Source organism: Alexandromys fortis, unplaced genomic scaffold, assembly GCF_014885135.2.
Source record: "Alexandromys fortis isolate MF-2015 unplaced genomic scaffold, M_Fortis_MF-2015_v1.1 scaffold_82, whole genome shotgun sequence".
In the NCBI taxonomy this organism is placed as follows: Eukaryota; Metazoa; Chordata; class Mammalia; order Rodentia; family Cricetidae; genus Alexandromys; species Alexandromys fortis.
The window spans coordinates 3,009,992-3,028,658 of NW_026067963.1; the positions used below are offsets into that span (position 1 = coordinate 3,009,992).

The 18,667-nt window shown below is 40.5% G+C and overlaps 1 protein-coding gene across 2 annotated transcripts in view; it reads left to right on the top strand.

Annotated features, from left to right (window-relative positions):
- Positions 1-18,667, top strand: part of Kiaa0586 (KIAA0586 ortholog) — a 92,971-nt gene that overhangs the window by 34,194 nt on the left and 40,110 nt on the right. For both annotated transcript variants that reach the window (XR_007593787.1, XM_050153563.1), the window contains exons 17-27: positions 733-843; positions 1,696-1,776; positions 3,737-3,930; positions 4,891-5,009; positions 7,766-7,965; positions 10,265-10,421; positions 11,270-11,489; positions 12,104-12,357; positions 13,823-13,899; positions 14,047-14,169; positions 15,442-15,613. Coding sequence is in view for 1 of the 2 variants with exons in the window: in XM_050153563.1 (XP_050009520.1) it covers positions 733-843; positions 1,696-1,776; positions 3,737-3,930; positions 4,891-5,009; positions 7,766-7,965; positions 10,265-10,421; positions 11,270-11,489; positions 12,104-12,357; positions 13,823-13,899; positions 14,047-14,169; positions 15,442-15,613 (1,708 nt within the window). In the remaining variant the exon portion in view is untranslated. The remainder of the gene's footprint in view (positions 1-732; positions 844-1,695; positions 1,777-3,736; positions 3,931-4,890; positions 5,010-7,765; positions 7,966-10,264; positions 10,422-11,269; positions 11,490-12,103; positions 12,358-13,822; positions 13,900-14,046; positions 14,170-15,441; positions 15,614-18,667) is intronic.

Here is an 18,667-nt window from a genome sequence, read left to right on the forward strand (position 1 = left end):
GGAGTTCAATCTATGAATGAGAGTCTACAAGAGGGTCAAGTATGGATTAATAACAAGGAAATTAGATGTAAGTCTTGCTTGTAGCTAAGATAATAATAATTAAAATAATGATAATACACTCCCATTTAATTTTTGTTTTGTAAAACTGCTCATTTTAGTTGAGTGTTGGATAAAACTTAAAGAGGTATGTTTTCAGTGGTATAAACAAGAATTGGATAGTACTTTGCCAATAATTACAAAGCATATTGAATATCCTTGCTCTGTGGCCCAAAAAGGTCATCAAAATCGATGGAACATGAAGTTTGGGGAGAAAGCACTGCATGTATGAAGATACCAGGGTTTGTTTTGCTGTGGTGGTGACCTATGTGTAACAACGGCAAAAACTGGCAGTAAGGATGTATGATCCTTAAAATATTATGCAGTTATTTAAAATATGAACTCTACAGAGAAGCAGGATAAGGTATTTATGGCCTAATAACAATGAAAACAGTCAGGACCGAGAACACTAAATCTTGCTTAAATGGGTAATAAACAGACGGGGTGTAGGTCGTCAAAGTGAAATTATCTTAAGAGAGAATTTTGTGTTTTCTCTTTGTTTTGTATGAAATGCTTTCATAATTCAAAGTAACAGTTAACCACAATAACAATTTAGAGGGCGTGTTTTGCTGTCCATTTTGACAGTCACTGAAGTCCTAGAGGTAAACAGAAAGCTCATGTTCTGTTCTGTTGTAGATACTGCCTAGTGTGGACATCGATAGCATTTCATACAGCAGCGTTGATAGGTTCTCCTCTCCGCCAAGTCCCAAAGAAGCCTCTCTTCCGCCATTGCACACCTGGATCCAGGTAGGTGTCAGGGTTCTGTTGTAACTGTTACTCCATCAGGAGTTGTTTCTCTCCTTCCAGTATGTGGGTCCCAGAAATGAAGCATTGGTTGTCCAGTTTGGGGACAAGCACAGGTACAGACCTGCTGAGCCATCTTGCTAGTCCCGTTTTTTTTTTTTTTTTTTTTTTTAACTTTAACACCAGTGTAATCTGTTTCTGTCGTTTCTGAGTCTGCGAATGTGGACACTTGCATAGCTGCACTTTTAAGTACTTTCCTCAGCCTGTTGATAGGTGCTTTAACGTTTCCATGGAGTGCGGGGGAGATGGCTCAGTGGGTAACAGTGCTTGTGGCTAAGCTTGAGGACCAGAGTTTGATCCCTAAGACCCACATGATAGAAGGAGAAAACTGATTCCTGTATTTTTCCTTTGACCCTCTACATGATGGTTTGGTGTCATCATGGGCACACACAAAATAAACAAATGTAAATTTTTAAAATTTGTATTTATTGATTCAGTTTAAATGTCAGACTGGCACTTTTGTTTATTTTGTCTTTTGAACCAGGGTCTACACTGTAGCCCTGACTATCTTAGAACTTATCAACTAGCCCAACCGGAACTCACAGTAATCCTCTGCCATGGCCTCCTGATCATTTTTTTAAAAATATTTTTATTGAAAAAATTTTCTATAGCTCTTGAAATGATGAGATAATGGGTTGAGGACTAACCTGGGTTTTATTTACTAATTAAATCAGTTCTGAATAGAATATTAAAATAATAAGGCTGTATGAAGGTTATAGTATATGTGAAAACCTGATAGATTATATGGGCATATTTTAAGATTGGAAGCAATAAAACTTTCTACTATTTCCTTAGACTCCAGAATTTATGAAAGTGGATGAAGAAGAGGCAAAGCTCCCAGGAACTGACTTTGATGAAGTAGTTGATGTTATTCAGGTAAACAAAGCTTAGACACAGAGTCGTTTTTCCTACAAATACTTTTCCAGGTAGTTGCATGCATTCTGGCTGTCATAACTATGTTGCATGGCTTTAAGAAACATGTTTTTACTTTGATTTAAATAGACTTTAATTTCTAAATATGATTATTTAGATTTCTTTTAAAATTATGAGGTGTTTTTCTGTAGTATAATTTTGTCTTCATAAACTTAATGACAGCCCACCGTTTCCCACCTGGAACATGACCTGCTGCCTTCATTTCTCTGGCTTTCTCCGTTTTATTACATTTAACCTTGATTTCTGAAGGCAACGCTAGGTTTATTTTGAGAAAAAAACAACTTATAGTCTGAAACCCAAGGATGGATGTCAAAGTTATGAAATTGATGGCAATAGTAAAATAGGAGACATCTAGCATTAGCAATAAGTCATTCACATTTCCTTGACTTTGAAACTAAGATGATTTTGTTCATGAAAACTGAGGGCTGGAGAAGTGGCTCCAGGGGTGAGCATTTGTTGCCCTTGCAGAGCCCCTGCGTTCAGTTCTCAGTGCCCAGCATGGCGACTCACAGCTGCCCATAACTCCAGCTGCAGAGGATCCGACTCCTGCCTTCTGCTGCCTCCTGCACACATGTGCTTCACGTGCTTAGACTCAGGCGCACACACAAAATAAATACATAGTTGAATGAGATCTTATTTTAGATTATGCATGGGTGTGTGTTGTATTTTTGTACCCAAGGTGTTTTCCCATGTGAATTCTACACAAGTGTTTTGAAGCTAGGAGCCTTGTTTGTCTTTATATTCCTAACGTCTAGCACGCTCTTGTCTGGCTGACTTGTTTGTCAAGGTGCAAGTGGAAGAAGCGGTTGTAGACTTAACAGTAGATTTGGGTTAAGTGACAAGAGTCTCTTACTCCAGCTCTTTCTCTCACTATCTGAGGGCTTTGTTCCTCAGTAGAATATTGATGAACTGTGATATATAAAGAGAATGGGCATTTTTGAGATGCTTAATTATAGAGAAAATTATCTGTGTGGTTTGGGTCAGAATGACGTGTGAAAGAGAAAGTGGATGGGGTAGAAGGTTTAGGTGACAAGGTTGACCAGGAGTTGATAGTTGTTGAAGCTGGTGATCAGAGACATGTAATTCATATCATCTACGTATAACGTGTATTAATTAGGCATTATTTTATAAACTTTTAAAGATAAGGCATTTTTCATAAGGAAAAGTTAAAAAGTTCACAGAGATGACTTTGGGCTGTGATACGGTAATGAAAGTAATGCATAGGATTAACTGTGTATTTAAATGTAAATTTCAGCTTCTGATAGAATGAAGAAATATTTGGGATTATCAGGTTTTTTGTGATAATCAAGTTCATAAATTTCTGGATATTTCATAATGTTTAATGCTAGAATCCCCAACTTTTTTAGCTATTGAGTATATATAGAATGAATATCAAATTTTATTTATTTATTTATTTATTTATTTTGAGACAGGGTTTCTTTGTGGCTTTGGAATCTGTCCTGGAACTAGCTCTTGTAGACCAGGCTGGCCTCGAACTCACAGAGATCTGCCTGCCTCTTCCCCTGCAATGCTGGGATTAAAGGCGTGTGCTACCACTGCCTGGCCTGAATTTTATTTTTTATGTTGTGTGTATGGTGATGTGGACTCAAACCCAGGGCTTTATACAGGGTAGGCAGCTGTTCCACCCCTGAACTACACCCAGAGCCTGAACACAGTTTAAAAAACACAAACCATGTAAATGCATTTTCTCCAGTGTCATGTATGATCGCTATCTGTGCTGTGTAGTGTGTATGCTATATTTAAGTCTTATCACTTAAGTGGAAAGATCATTGGCTGGTTTGTGAATGTTGGTTAATTCATATAGCTGAGTTCTTTGCCTATGCTTGGCACTCATGTTGAGCAGATGTATGAATATAATACTTGGTTTTTATGATGTTGCCAGGAAGAGGAACAGCGTGATGAAATTCCCGAGTGCTCTGCCCCGGTGCTGGAGTTTAACAGAAGCGTTAAGGTCGTTCCTACAGAATACAACGGTCCTTCGTTTCCTCCGGTGGTCTCTACTTTTCATCCCACTACGGATATTTTGGATAAAGTAATTGAGAGGAAAGAAACATTGGAAAATAGTTTAATTCAGTGGTAAGTTTCTAATCCTATTGGCATTCATAGAATCAGAATAGCAGATATAAATGGACGTGGCTTAGAGGAGTACTCAGTAAGAATGAAACATAGGGTACTGGTGTGTAAATAAAGCAAGAGACACAGTATAAACCTAGTGTATGACACCTTAATATAAGTTTGCACCAAACAAGTGTATGAAATATATATGAGGTTATTAAGTGTACTTATCTCTGGATCTAGTATTACGAGTGAACCTTACCAATTTTTAAAAACAATTCATTTTCTGAATTTTCCACAATGAAATCAATCATTTCTATAACAATAGTTTTTACTGTGCCTGTTAACGGCCCTAAGCAATGAATTGGAAGGAATCTCCTAGTTTTCCCTTTTCTTTCCCTCTTCCTACCAGTGACCTTGGAAATAACATTTTTCTTCTTTTTCAAGGAAAAGAACCCTCCTGGAAAAGTTTCTACCCTGCCTTGCTATCTGTTTGTGTTTTATTGAGAAGAGAACAGGACTTTTTCTAGCATTTTTAAAATAAAATCACTTCATTCTAACTAACTCACAAGTAGAAACATTCCATGGCTAGTTTAAGGGTGCTGTGTAAGCCTTTCCCCGTCCCAAACTCTGCTCAGTGAGCTTCATGGAGCTTTGATCTGGTGTGACTGTGTGTGTGTTCTCTGGGTGAGACACACAGTTTCAAGTGCATAGTACACTGGATGATCATCCACCCAAATCTCAGAGTTAACTTGGGGCTTGCAGGTAGCTTTCTGTCAGGCTAGTATGAAAGCTCTAAGTCTGTTTCATAGTCTGTCCCCCAGGAGGGCTTCCCACGCTTGTTCTTTTCCTTCCAGGTGTAACTGTCAGATGGCTGCTTTCCCGTGGCCGTGCTGTGAGCACAGCTTATTCTTAAAGGGGACAATAGCTAACATTTTATACTTTTAACCAATTTAGGTGTATTTAACTTTATACTTCTAGGGTAGAACAAGAAATAATGTCAAGAATTATCTCTGGGCTCTTTCCGCTGCAGCAGCAAGCCAGACTCGATGCCAGTGTTTCCATTAGTGAGACAAGCGAGCCATCAGCTTCTGACATTGGTACGTGAAGTAGACCTGTTGTCATTGTTGCTATTAAAAGATAAAGCCTTTATTTATTTTTTTGTGGATTTCTGTATCCTGGTGGTCACCTGGATCCTTGCTGTCTTACTTTCTGCTTCTCTGTGGATGACATTAGCTTTTGGGTTACTAAACCATTCTCCATATATATATATATGTATGTACATATGTAAGTTATATAAATATATTATGTAAGTATATTCGTTATATATTTTTGTGGAGAAACAATAGAATACTGTGTGAGTGCATGAGTGCATGCATGCCCAGGCCAGAGATAGCTTTTGCAGTTCAGTTCTCTCTTGCACAGTAAGTTCTAGGAGTAACTCAGGTCATCAGCTTCGGGGGCACTTCCTTTCTTTCTGGCCCCTACTTTTTTTTTCTCATTGCTGCAGTCAAGTACCTAACAGAGGGAAACTTAGAGAGGCAGGATTTGTTTGGGCTGGTGGTTTGAGAGGGTAGAAGTTCCTTGTGGTGGCAAAGACGTGCAATGGGAGCATGAAGTGACTGGTCACGTCACATCCTCAGGAAGCATAGGAGACGTAAATGTGTCATACTCAGTTCCTTCCTCTTTTGAATGCAGTCCAGAGCCCTAGTCCATGGGATGGTGCTGCCCATTGAGTGAGTGTTTTTCTCCTACTCAAGCCTCTCTGGAAATGTCCTCACAGACATGTCTAGAGGTGTGTCTCCTAGGTGATTCCAAAATCCACCAAGATGACAAGATTAATCATCACAATCCATTTATAATAGGTATCAGAGTTTATTCTAGTCTTACATACCGTCCTCACTCACCAGACTATGAACCATTCAGTATTATAGACGCTGCTTCTTCAGTGCCTCGTTTTTTACTGGTAACCCCATGAGGGCTTAAGCATTCACTGAATGGCTCAGCGAGGCTTTCTTTAAGCTCACGCCATTCCTCTGCCTCTCCCTCTTGCATCTCTTTGACTCTGATTCTTCTTTTCCACTTTCTACCCCACAATTTGTCTTTTTTTCCCTCCCTACCCCCCACCCACTCAACTCTCTGTCCTTTCTTTCTCTCTTTAGAACACAGACAGGCAAACAAACAAACCAGAATTGGGGGCGGGGAGGGAGTAAAAAGAAAAGAAAGAAAAAGCACAAGAAACACACACACCCCAAAACAAAATTCATAAAAACACAAAGTCAGAAAACATGATATACAAATAAAAAATCAATAAGACCAAAAAGCTCAAACCAAGCAATACAACACAGAAAGTCTGTAGACGTACCATTGAGTTCTTTTTGTATTAGTCCTTACTGCTGGGGTTGGAGACTCCCCTAAAGTGTGGTTTATGTGCCCAGCGAGGCTCCACTAGAGGAAACTAAGTTTTCTTTTGCACACTTGTAGATAGCTTCTTGGTTAGGGCTGAGAGTTTGTGTTGACTTTCCCTTCTCATTTGGTATCTGGTCTGGCTTGAATCTGTGCAGGCCCTGTGTATGCTATCATGGCTTTTGTGAGTTTAAATGTTCCCTGAGCCCTGAGAGTTTGATGAATGTGTCCCACTTAGGACTGAGTATTCTAGTCTCTCACTCCGCACATTGTCCAGTATGGGTCTCTGTGTTAGCAGGCTCAGCTTTAAAGCCTTTGGTAGGCATGCTATAATCCATGTCATCGCAGAGGTTAGTATAGTAAAGGGTTAGGGAGGAGGGGGAGGTCTCCTGAGGAAGGGGAAATAGAATATACAGTGTGGAGAGGCAGCAGGAGGATTAAACAGGACCGGGGAGGGAAGAAGGGGGTAGTAGGAGAGGGAATATCGGGAGGGACAACTAACACTGAGTGCATTTGAGGGGTCAAATGGAAATACAGTACTTTAGAAGCCTCTCTCTCTCTATATATATATATAATATATATATGTATATGTACACACACACATATAAAATGAAGACATCAGTCTTTATAAATGGTAATTTAGTTGCCTTAGAGTCGCCAGTTCTACATATGCAGTTTGACGAGTTTTAAAGTAGCTATGCGTTTCTGTCAATACCAAAGTATCTTTGAGCTGCTTTGCAGACAGTTCCCAGGCTCTGCCGATGCGCGGTTGCCCCAACAACTGTGATTTGCCTTTCTGTCACTGGATTTTAATCTCTTGAAGACTTTCATACATGTGTATTACATAACATTTTTGTTGTTGTTGTTGTTGGCTGACTTTTACTTAGCTTGGCATTATGTTAACTTTAAAATGTATAGTGTGTTTGTCCACCTTAATTTGTGTGCAGCAGATGTTCTTTTTAAAAACATTTTTTTTTATTCCTGTTTTTCCAATTTTGGATTAGCCTATTCTTCCTTTACAGACTGCCCTTTAAACTCCCAGACCCTGTTAGAGAAGCTTGAGGAACAGCATGCAGTGTTGTGATCACGCACCTGAACTAGAGGGAGGGGCGTGGCTCCTGCTTACTGCATCCTGTGTTTGCTGAGGAGTGGACATGGCATTGTTTTCAGCTGAGGACATTAGCACAGATGTGACATTCATTAATTTCTGCAGTGGGGGGAAGAAGTCATATTAAACTTGTTTATTAAACCAAGTTTGTTGCTTTGTTGAAAGAGGATGCTTATTTACGCTGTTATCTGTCCTTCTGAGGCAAGTAGACTTGCTTCTCTTCTTATCTTTGCTCTTCCTCCCATCCTCATCACCCATAGATCAGCGTGTCTAAGCTGTAAGAATGAAGGTCTGGCTGGTAAGCCATGTTTCTTGGCGTTATTTGAAGTTCTTGTTTCTCAGTTGTAGGGACGAGCAGTGGAGCACTCCAGCTTTTTGTCGATGCTGGGGTTCCTGTGAGTTCAGACATGATCAGCCATTTTGTGGATGAAGCACTTGCTGAGACCATTGCTGTCATGTTAGGTGACAGAGAGGCAAAGAAGCCAGGGCCTGTTGCCACAAGTGTTTCTGGTGATCCTTCATCAAATGAAACTAACCTGCCGGTAGGAATGACTTTACCTCCTTTTGTGACTTGAGAATTGTGGGGAAATTTTTTAGACATTATTTAAGAGCAAGTGTGTATGTGTGTATCTGCTTGAGATAGGGTCTTACCCTAAAGTCCAAGCTGGCTTGGAGCTCTGTATTCCGGGGTGGCCACAAGATCATGATAATTCTCCTACTTCAGCCTCCTAAATGCTAGTATTATACGTGGGAGCCATTTCAACTGCATAAAAAGATACGTTTTAAACTTCCTGTTGTAAGATTGTAAATTGTAGCTGGGTGGTTGTGGCGCACACCTTTAATCCCAGCACTCAGCAGAAGCAGGTAGATCCTTGAGTTTGAGGCCAGCCTGGTCTACAGAGTGAATTATAGTACAGCTAAGGCTACATAAAGAAACCCTATCTCAGAAAACAAAGCAAAAATAAAAAGAGATCATAGAATGCAATAGAATCTTGTTCCTTGTTTCTGTAATTAACATTTCCCCTAGCATATAATTATTTTATTTTTGAGATTGGGTTTCTTTTAGCCCAAGCTGGCCTTAAAGTCTCTATGCAGCTGAAGCTGACCTTGAACTGGGTTCAGGTATGAGCAATCACACTCAACCTTTTTTTTTTTTTGTTTCTATTTTATTTATTTATTTATTTATTAAAGATTTCTGTCTCTTCCCCATCGCCGCCTCCCCTTTCCCTCCCCCTCCCCCAATCAAGTCCCCCTCCCTCGTCAGCCCCAAGAGCAATCAGGGTTCCCTGTCCTGTGGGAAGTCCAAGGGCCCACCCACCTCCATCCAGGTCTAGTAAGGTGAGCATCCAAACTGCCTAGGCTCCCACAAAGCCAATACGTGCAGTAGGATCAAAGAACCCATTGCCATTGTTCTTGAGTTCTCAGTAGTCCTTATTGTCCACTATGTTCAGCGAGTCTGGTTTTATCCCAGGCTTTTTCAGACCCAGGCCAGCTGGAACCTTTTTTTTTTTTTTTTTTTAGAAATTTTTAAATCTGCAGAAAAGTTGCATGTGTGACACAGTAACCATTTTTTTCCCTGTATTTACTTACATTTCACAGTTGATGGCAGTTGAACATATTTCTAAAATCTGTCTCTATATCTGCCCTATATTAAAAAATTATTTTATTGTTTTAAATGTATGGGTGTTTTTTTTCTGCACGTATGTCTGCCACTTGTGTGAAGTTCCCACAGAAACCAGAAGGTGGCATCAGATCTCCTGGAAACAGACAGTTTTGAGCTTCCATGTGGGTGCTGGGCATTGAATCCAGGTATTCTGGACGAACTGCTAAGCCTTGTCTCTCCAGCCCCCTATTATATTTAAAAACATCCAGAAGTTGAGGATATATGACTCTACCTTAAAACCACTGGCAGTATTTCCTAAGAAAGTTTCTTTGTTTTTTTATTAATTATTTCAGTAAACATACAAAAATAATGGGTTATAACATTTCACACATATGTTGTTTGCTTCTCTCGTGTCCTCTGCCTTCCTTCCTCTCTTTGTCCTCCTCCCTTACACAGCGTGTGATAGGTGATAGATGTATGCGCTTTAATGACTCGATGCTCAGAGTGAGACTTTCTGACCCGGTCCCCGTGCGCCTCTCTTCGCTCACTGCGCTGCACATGTTTTCATGGCAGTGATTAAGACAGTTTGGAAAAACAAGTATAAACAGGGAGTGTATAATTGTTGAGAATAAAGGCTTTTGGGAAAACTTGAACTGATACCTCAACTCTATATTTTATTTAGCCTTTTCTATACAATAGAGATACTTTTAGAGTTTAAAAATCCCCTAAAGCCGGATGATGGTGGCGCACGCTTTTAATCCCAGCACTCGGGAGGCAGAGGCAGGCAGATCTCTGTGAGTTCGAGACCAGCCTGGTCTACAAAGCTAGTTCCAGGACAGGCTCCAAAGCCGCAGAGAAACCCTGTCTCAGAAAACCAAAATAAATAAATAAACAAGCAAACAAAAAACAAACCCCTAAATTTTTAAGTTTAGTTTTGGGAGTTTTTTATTTTTTAGGAGATGAGGTTTTATTATATTGCCCAAGCTGGCCTCCAACTCTTGAATCTGGTTAATCCTCCGTGTTTCTTTCAGAGGCAGAGTTACTTCAATTGCCCAAGAGTATTACACTGGCAACTAAATACTTAAGAACCAGAGAACTTTTAAGGTCCTATGTTATTGTTACTTTGCCCATCGCTTAAATTCTGTATAGTCCATGATTGAGTTCATGTTACTGCTTCATATTGATTTTGTTTGGGTGATTATAAACATGGTGTGTCTTGTTTCACTAAATTATCTTAGGTAAGAGTTTGTACTCCAGTAGCTACACCACAGCCTACTCCTCCATGCTCACCACCGCCTCCTCAGGAGCCCGAGTTAGTAAAAACTCCAGATTCTTCTCCCTGTGACTCTGATCAGGATGTGGCTTCCCCTCTTAAAGAGATATGTGCTGAAAAAGGTAGAAACCTTGTTTCCTTAAAAACATTGGTTTGTATGTGTGTGTGTGTGCACACGCACACCATGGTACGTGTGTGGAGGTCAGGGGAGAACTGTGAAGCTGGTTTTCTCATTCATATGGGACCATGACTGAAGAACTCTGGGTGTCAGCCAGGTGCTTCACTTGCTGAAGCATCTTGCCTGCACCTAAAAATTCTGTAATTCAGTTTTACTTTTGGCAACTATAGTTTTTGATTAGGAAATACCGTTTCTTGCAAGGAAACTAAGGAATTGTTTATGTAGCTGTCACAGAATACCATACACTAGGTAATTTATACGTTAAAGAGGTTTTTTTGTTTGTTTTCTTAAAATTTAGGAGTCTGTGAAGTCAAGCCAAGGGGCTGCCTCTGGTGAGAGCCCCCTTGCTATATCTTGAATGACAAAAAAGCATTCTATAGCAGCCAGAGAGCCTGCAAGCCGAGGTCTTATTTCTCATGGAACTGCTAATCCCGTGTCAGGCTCATCTACCCCTGGGTAGCTCACAAGGGGTCTTGCTGCACACTGCAACGTGTGGATTGAGGATTAAGTTTCTAACATGAATTTGCAGGGGAGCCATTCATGCCTCGCTATTGTTTCTGAAAATATGTAATCTAATAACTGCTTAGACTGCTTTCAATGTATGGCAGTTCTAAAAATGCCATCCTTTCAAGGTTTTACTTTTTATACCTTAACAATTTTAGAAATTTTATTAAAAGCCGTTATTGTTGTCATTGTTATGATTGCCATTATTTCAATGCCAGAGGTTATCTGGAACAGTAAGTCATCTTACTAGAAAGCTGCTTACTGAGTTGTTTTTTTTTTTATCTTCAGAAAGTGATGTACCTGCCGTCACACTTGTTAGTACCCCAGTGGTTACCCCGGTTACCACACCTCCTCCAGCAGCAGCGCTTACCCCAACTTTGTCTGAAATTTCCATTGACAAGTTGAAGTTATCAAGCCCTGAACTTCCTAAGCCATGGGACAGTGGAGACCTGCCGCTGGATGAAGAGAATCCCAACTCTGTTGAAGAACTTGTTCACCCGAGAGCTATGTAAGCGCGAGCACACCCTTGTTCTGCAGCCCTGCCAGTCCTCTCTGGACACTCTACTCCTGCATGTAAAGTGGATAAGAAGGCCTGGGGGGTGGCTTGTTAGGAAACCCAGGAACAACTGAGGTTGTTACTAAATTGCTAATCCTCCTGGCTTGGCCTTCTTAGTGCTGGGAAGGCAGGCATGTTGCCACCATTCATGGTTTTCATCTATTCTTTAGGAAAAAAAAAACAAATTGTATACAATATAAATATTTTTAAATTAAATTTATTCATACTGTCTCATCTTTGCAAAAGGCTTAGGTAAGTTAAGAGTAAACTGTCAGATTACTAATGAAATATAAAATAATTTCTCTAGTGTAGATCATCATTTACTGTAATCAATTAATGTTTATATTACTAAATTCACATATAAATTTCCTTTGTGGCTAGAGCAGCTTTCAAGGTGGCTCCTGATTAAAGCACAACACCTCCGGAAAATAACTTGTTGATTAGTTATGTTAGTGTAGATCATATAAATACTTTGCTAAAAGAGACAGTTAAGTCTGTTTTTGTATATATGAATGGATGTAGACCTTCAGTGAACTTGAATTGAAAATGTGCCTTTATCTTGTTAGTGTAATGTCTGTGGCCAAAGATGAAGAACCTGGGAGTGTCGACTTCCCTGCCCAGCCTGCACCACTAGAGCCTGCTCCCTTAACCCCACTTCCTGAGGGCACCAAGGCCCCTTCTCCTCGGCAGATACCGAGTTCCGGCTCATCAACACTGGAGAACTCTTTGAGCATTAGTGCCACTGAGACAGAAACTCTGGACAGACATATCTCTGAAGGGGAGATCTTACTTAGCTGTGGCCAGAACTTGGCTAACAAGAGTAAGTTAACATACAGTAATTGATTTTGTTGGTTACATTATAGTAATTTCCCTAGTGATAACTTCTGTTAAAAATGTTTTTCTGAACTTTCAAGTTTTAGCATGGCATAGTAGAAAGAAGAGCTGCTCTGTGAGGGTGGTTAGCTTCTCTGGGCTCTGACTTTGAAGAATAAAATCTCCCTCAGAATTCTTTCCTTTTAGAATTAATTTGATTTTTTTTAATTTATTTATTTATTATGTATACAATATTCTGTCTGTGTGTATGTCTGCAGGCCAGAAGAGGGCACCAGACCTCATTACAGATGGTTGTGAGCCACCATGTGGTTGCCGGGAATTGAACTCAGGACCTTTGGAAGAGCAGGCAATGCTCTTAACTGCTGAGCCATCTCTCCAGCTAATTTGAAAATAGCTTGAGATATATTCTATCAACCTGTTTTTTTTTCTCTGCATACGCAGACACACAAATACATACTTATGTGTTTATATGTACCTTTATATAGGATCATGCTGTGTATATTATTATAAAACCTGAACTTTTTACCAGGTAATGTGTGGTAAGCATATCTCAACATCAGCACATGGGTCATGTCTTTTTCCAGTGGTGTGTGATCTATCCAGGTAATGCTTGAGTGAAGGGGTTCATGTGGATAGTTTCTGTGTTGTGGACTACATACCAGGCTGTAACAGCCACTGTTGCACGTAGCTTCCATAGCCCATGTCTGCAAGTGGAATTGCTGAGGCAGAATTGCCTCCCTCAAGTTAGCAATGCGCTGTCAGTGTGCTTCCTGGAAAGATGAACCGCTTTTAGTGGTATTCACTATTCAGTGTGTTTAACAGCCTGTCGAGGTGCCCATGTCTCAGCGTCATAGCTGCTGTGCTGCTTGCAGTCACTTTAAAATTCTGACCTGGGGCTCAGTGCCTGAGAGCACTGCTGGAGGATCTCTGTTCAGTTCCCAGCACCCGTATGCTGGCTCACACTTGTTTGTAACTCTAGTTCCAGGGGCTCAGATGCCATCTTCTGGCCTTCATGGGTACCAACCATGTACACAATGCACAGGCCTACATGCAGGGAGAACACTCATACACATAAAATGATGACTAAAAATTAAATTAAAAAACAATTCTGAGCCAGGCGTGGTGGCGCACGCCTTCCAGCACAGGGAAGGCTGAGTTCAAGGCCAACCTGGTCCACAGAGTGAGTTCCAGGACAGCCAGAGAAGCCCTGTCTTGAAAACAGACAGACAAACAAACAAACAAACAAACACCCCCAACAACACCAAAAACTTTGACAGAGTAGGTGAAATAAAAAGCTGTGTAGGCGAGTAATTTATTTAATAATGACCTAAATATGAACTTTACCAGTTTTTCTACTGAACTGTAAGTTCAAATATAACATTCTGTGCTTTCTGGCCAGATTACTTAGTAAATGTCTTCTGGTTTTCTAAATCACTCTGCTTTGCTTCAAGTCTTAGGAAATGGGGACTTGCACCTGCTGAACGGAAACGACAGCCTATCCAGCACTCTGCAGGATGCCTTCGACATGGTAAGGAAGAACTGACTGCGGCTGTGCTCTCGGTGGCTGTGTGAAAATAAGATCGTCTTTTGAAAGATACTGGTGTCATTTCTTCCTACAGTTTTATTAGTCATAACTGTTTAATAACCTCTTCTGATGTCCTTGTGTTTGCTTTAGGAAGACGACCCTCCCAGCGAAGGACAGGTGATTAGGAGGCCCCACAAAAGGCTTCATCCAAATGCTATTCTTTCGCTTTTTACTAAGCAAGAACAGGAGTTACTAGTTTCACAGCAAGCAGAGGTAATGTTCAACCATAAAGATGTTGGTTCGTTTGTCTAGATATAAATATAGGGGGAAATTAAATAACTAAATTTAAAAAAAAATTGTGGAAACAGGGTTTCTCTGGTAACAGCCCTGGCTGTCCTGGAACTCACTTGGCAGAGCAGGCTGGCCTTGAACTCACAGAGCTCCTCCTGCCTCTGCCTCCTGAGTGCTGGGATTAAAGGTGTGCACCTCCACTGCTCTGCTAATGTTTTCTCACTTTTCAGCATGTTGACCAGGCACGACCAGGCATGTGACTACAGTCTTAGCTCTCAGAAAGCTAAGGCAGGATGATTTGGGGTCTGAGAATAGAACAGAATACATAGCAAGACCCTGCCTCAAAAAGAAAGAAAAATAGTTATTTGTATAGATAGAATCTTTTTGGTAGTCGAGGCATATGATTCCCATCAAGTAACATAAAGTCCCCACTAGCAGTTTTAAGCAATTTTAATTCAAAAGAAATGAGAAGTATACTTTTTATTCCAATTTAAGCTGTTCAAACAATGTATAATGGGTACCAGTATTTAATATTTTAAGTTTTCTTAGATATTATTTCTGTTTAATTGGAGCTTGAAAACCAATAATAATAGTCAGTGCTTGCCACACAAGCATGAGGGCCTGAACTTAGATTTCCCTCAGCCAGTAAAAAGGTGGGGATGGTAGTGTGCACCTCAATACCAGCTCTGGAAATGCAGACACAATAGGATCCCAGGGGCTTCCTGGCCAGCCACTAGAGACAATGGGTTGAACTATGGGTTCAATGAGAGATTAAATGTTTAAGAAAGACACATGCTGTTGACTTCTGGCCTCTACACACACACACGCATACATGTGTATGTGCAGCTCTACCCCACCCCCATCTAAACATACACACATAGGGAAACGCACACACACATACATGTGTATGTGCAGCCCCACCCCACACCCATCTACACATATGCACATGGGGAAACACACACATAGTACTGTATGCCTGATTAAACTTTTGTTTGAAAACATGTTTACATTTATTTATTGTATATGTGAGCCTGTGGGCCCCGGGCTCGAATTGAGGTCATCAGACTTGCAGCAATCATTCTTACTTGCTGAGCCATCTTACCGCTCCTTAAACCACCTTCTTAGACTTCCCTTTCATGTACCTTAAGTGTGACATTATAAGCACTTATGTGTTTTGTATCATGATATTTTAAAAGTATTTCCTTCTTTGACTGTCTAATACAATGGCTTTAGCAATTTTTCTTGTTTTGTAAGGACTTGGATAACAGTGTGGGCGAGCTTAGCGAGGGACAAAGGCTCGTGTTGACAGCCGCGGAGGACATCTTAGCGGGAGCATCTGTCTGTGTGCTGCAGCCCACTCCAACTGCAGAGCCTTCCGATCGGCGAGCAGACCCTGGGATGTCACTTCAGCCTGACATGGCCGCAGGTACACACAACAGAGTTGTTTCTTAATGCTTCTGTAACTTTTACCTTGAATCCTGTTTCAGGTTCTTCTTCTTCTCATGCTGATGGCTATAGTGTGTTTTACATTATAATCTTATAGTCATGTCCTTTGTCTGACTTGAGAAGTTCAGCTTTTTTTTAAATGGAGGCTTGAAGATTTATTTATTAAAGGTAGTAACTTTTCTATGATACACATACTTTTTCCTGAACATGATTTATATGTTTTTGTTAGTATATGCACCATTGGGAAGGATATGAGATAGTTTTTATATATATACAAATGCTTAAAGCTTTTAATGCAGGTGTACTATTTTAATGCAGGTGTACTATTTTAATGTGTAATAGCAAATGTAAGCAGCCCCTCAGAACCAGCAGTCCTGTGTGGGACAAAGTTGGATGAGATCATACTGCTGTTACTCTTTACACTGTGTGAGTTTCCAGATGCAGTGTTCAGTGCATTTGGGCTATCTTAGAGAGTAACTAGAATTTCTGTTTTTAGCCCTTTGGAAATTACTAGCCTTAGTTAATTTCTATTGTCTGTGGTAGCTGTAGCCTATAAAGTAAGCATGTATATATTAGCAAACACTGAACCTTTGCTCCTAGGAGAAATAGAGGATTGGATTCTAGCAAGCCTCTTGCATAACCTGGTTTCGTGTATATTTCTGTTTGAAGACACTGTGTTATGTTGTTGATTCCTTACATCACAGCCAGTAGCACTGTAACTCATGCCTGAAGGAAGTATCTCTAACACACACATCTCCATAGGCATGACAGAACCTCGTTATGTTCAGGAACATTGGACAGTAATTGTTTTTTAAAATGGCTTGGGTGCCATTCTAAGTAGTCGTGTGTGTGTGTGTGTGTGTGTGTGTGTGTGTGTGTGTGTGTGTGCCTCTCTCACATGCACACACACACGAATGGGGATGGAGGAGAGATGGAGAGGAGACAGAATGAACAGAGAATGTGAACACTTGGCATTAAGCTGACTGCCAAGGTCACCTTTTACAGTGCCAGAGCGAAAGTGCCTGTGCAGAGTGGGGAACTGGATGCTGGGTTGGGTCAGCTTTTTACCACTTCAGAGGGATCCACAAATCGACCATAAAGTTTCTATAAATATTAATCTTTAATTAGAAATATGTTTCTGTAAATGGGTAACTTTGCAGATGGAAATTGGCCACTTAATTGAGCTCTGTATGTTCTTTGTTTCTGACTTTTTCAGGCTCGTTACTGCATTCTGTGTAAGGTTGGTGCAGAATGAATTGAGGTTTCAGGTTGAATTTTAAGCCACTGTAACTAGACTCAAACTAGATCAAATAGGGATCATTATAGTCAGTACAATTTTTGTCAACAAAAAATAGATTTGCTTATTGCTATAAAAAACTGTATGCTTCATAGTTTGACAAAATCTTGGAAAGTATTTTCTGCGTTCCACTGGCTGTGAAGTACTTATCCTGCTAACGGTTCTGTGGGCGTGTTAGCTAGTGAGAGAGAGGCGAGTTTGGTCTTGAGGCAAAACTTGGTAGCTAATTTCATCAAACCCAGTTTGTTCACCTTTTGAAGCGTGTGTGGGCTGTGGGGCTGGCGGTTGGATGTGGTCATGGAGAATACCCTGATAGAAGAATTGGACCCTCTCTGACCAACGCTGCTCTCAGGCTTCTCACAGTTTTCTGCATCTGTTTGCTGAGCATACTTGTCAGATGTAATGGTTTCCTGGGATTCAGAACGCGGTCGTGGGTAGATTGGCAGCAGACAGTACTCAGGATCCGTGTTTATATGCAAGGTTAGCTTTGGGAAGCGTTTGGGCTCCTCAGTCCAACCACTGAGTTGACGGTTGTCATATACAGCCCAGCTTTTGTTTCATGTCACAGTCCAGTCAAGAAATGGTTGTTAGTGCTGCGTGGAGTGACGGGTGGAAGCTGGGATGTGTGGTTGTTAACAAAGCCTTTAGCCATCTGAGGGCCTCACTGAGTTCTTTCAGTGACCATTTAGTCCACATGGAATTCTTGCCAACTTCTAGTCTAGTTGTAAGAACATTACATCAGCTTCGGTAATTAATCATTGTCAGATTTCCATGACCAGGCCACTCCCCTCCTCATCTTCAGGCCCCTCACATTTGCAGACCATCTTGACACACCTCTGCCTTATATGCTGAGTAGCAGTTCCTGGGCCAAACGCAGTGTTAACGCTGGTAGTTCTCTACACTGCTTTGTCACCTGTTCTGAAACAGAGTAAGGAAATTACTTCAATTTGCCTCTTTTCCAAAATAATTTTTACGTTATAAAATAAATATAAAGTAGGCAGCAAGTAATGTCACTAGCAAAAACCATATGACTCACAAGTATAAGCATTAAAATGATGTAGAACATGACCATATGTAAGAATGTATTCCAATATCAAAGAGAGATTTCATCAATACAAAAAATTTTACTCTTTATGCAACTTAAATGCAGCACTAGGAGTACAGCCTTGCTGAGCTTACATGAGAGCATTTGTGAGTGTTTAGAGCTGGCGTCATACTGAGTAAGAGCCTTCATTGTTCAGAATTGAAGGAGAGTCAAGGCTGAAATTTCTGGCAGGATACGCATAAAATTGCAGCTGTTTACCATTTTGTGCATATGGTGAGAGTATTACACTTGTTACACACTTTCAGGTCAGTATACACGTAGTTCACTGTGCGGAGTGTAATAACAGAGTGGGCTCTAGGGGGCACTCATAGATCACCTGAGAGACACTAGGAGGTGCGCTCTTGTAGACTAAAATCTATGGGTTTACAGCCCTTCTTTCTCTGTAATAATGACCAAAGGGTCACCTGTGGTATAGTAAATAATTTTTGTATTAATGAAAACATGTTTTTAGAAAAATCCTAGTCATTTGATAATGATTAAATTATCTTTTTGAGACAGAGGTAATTATTATCAAAAGGCAAACTTAAGAATAGGACGGATTGTATATAACTTGAATACTTGTTAGTAGGATTAAAATTTTATTGTTTATCTATGTGTGTATGTGTTCATGTGTGTGTACATGAGCACGTGTT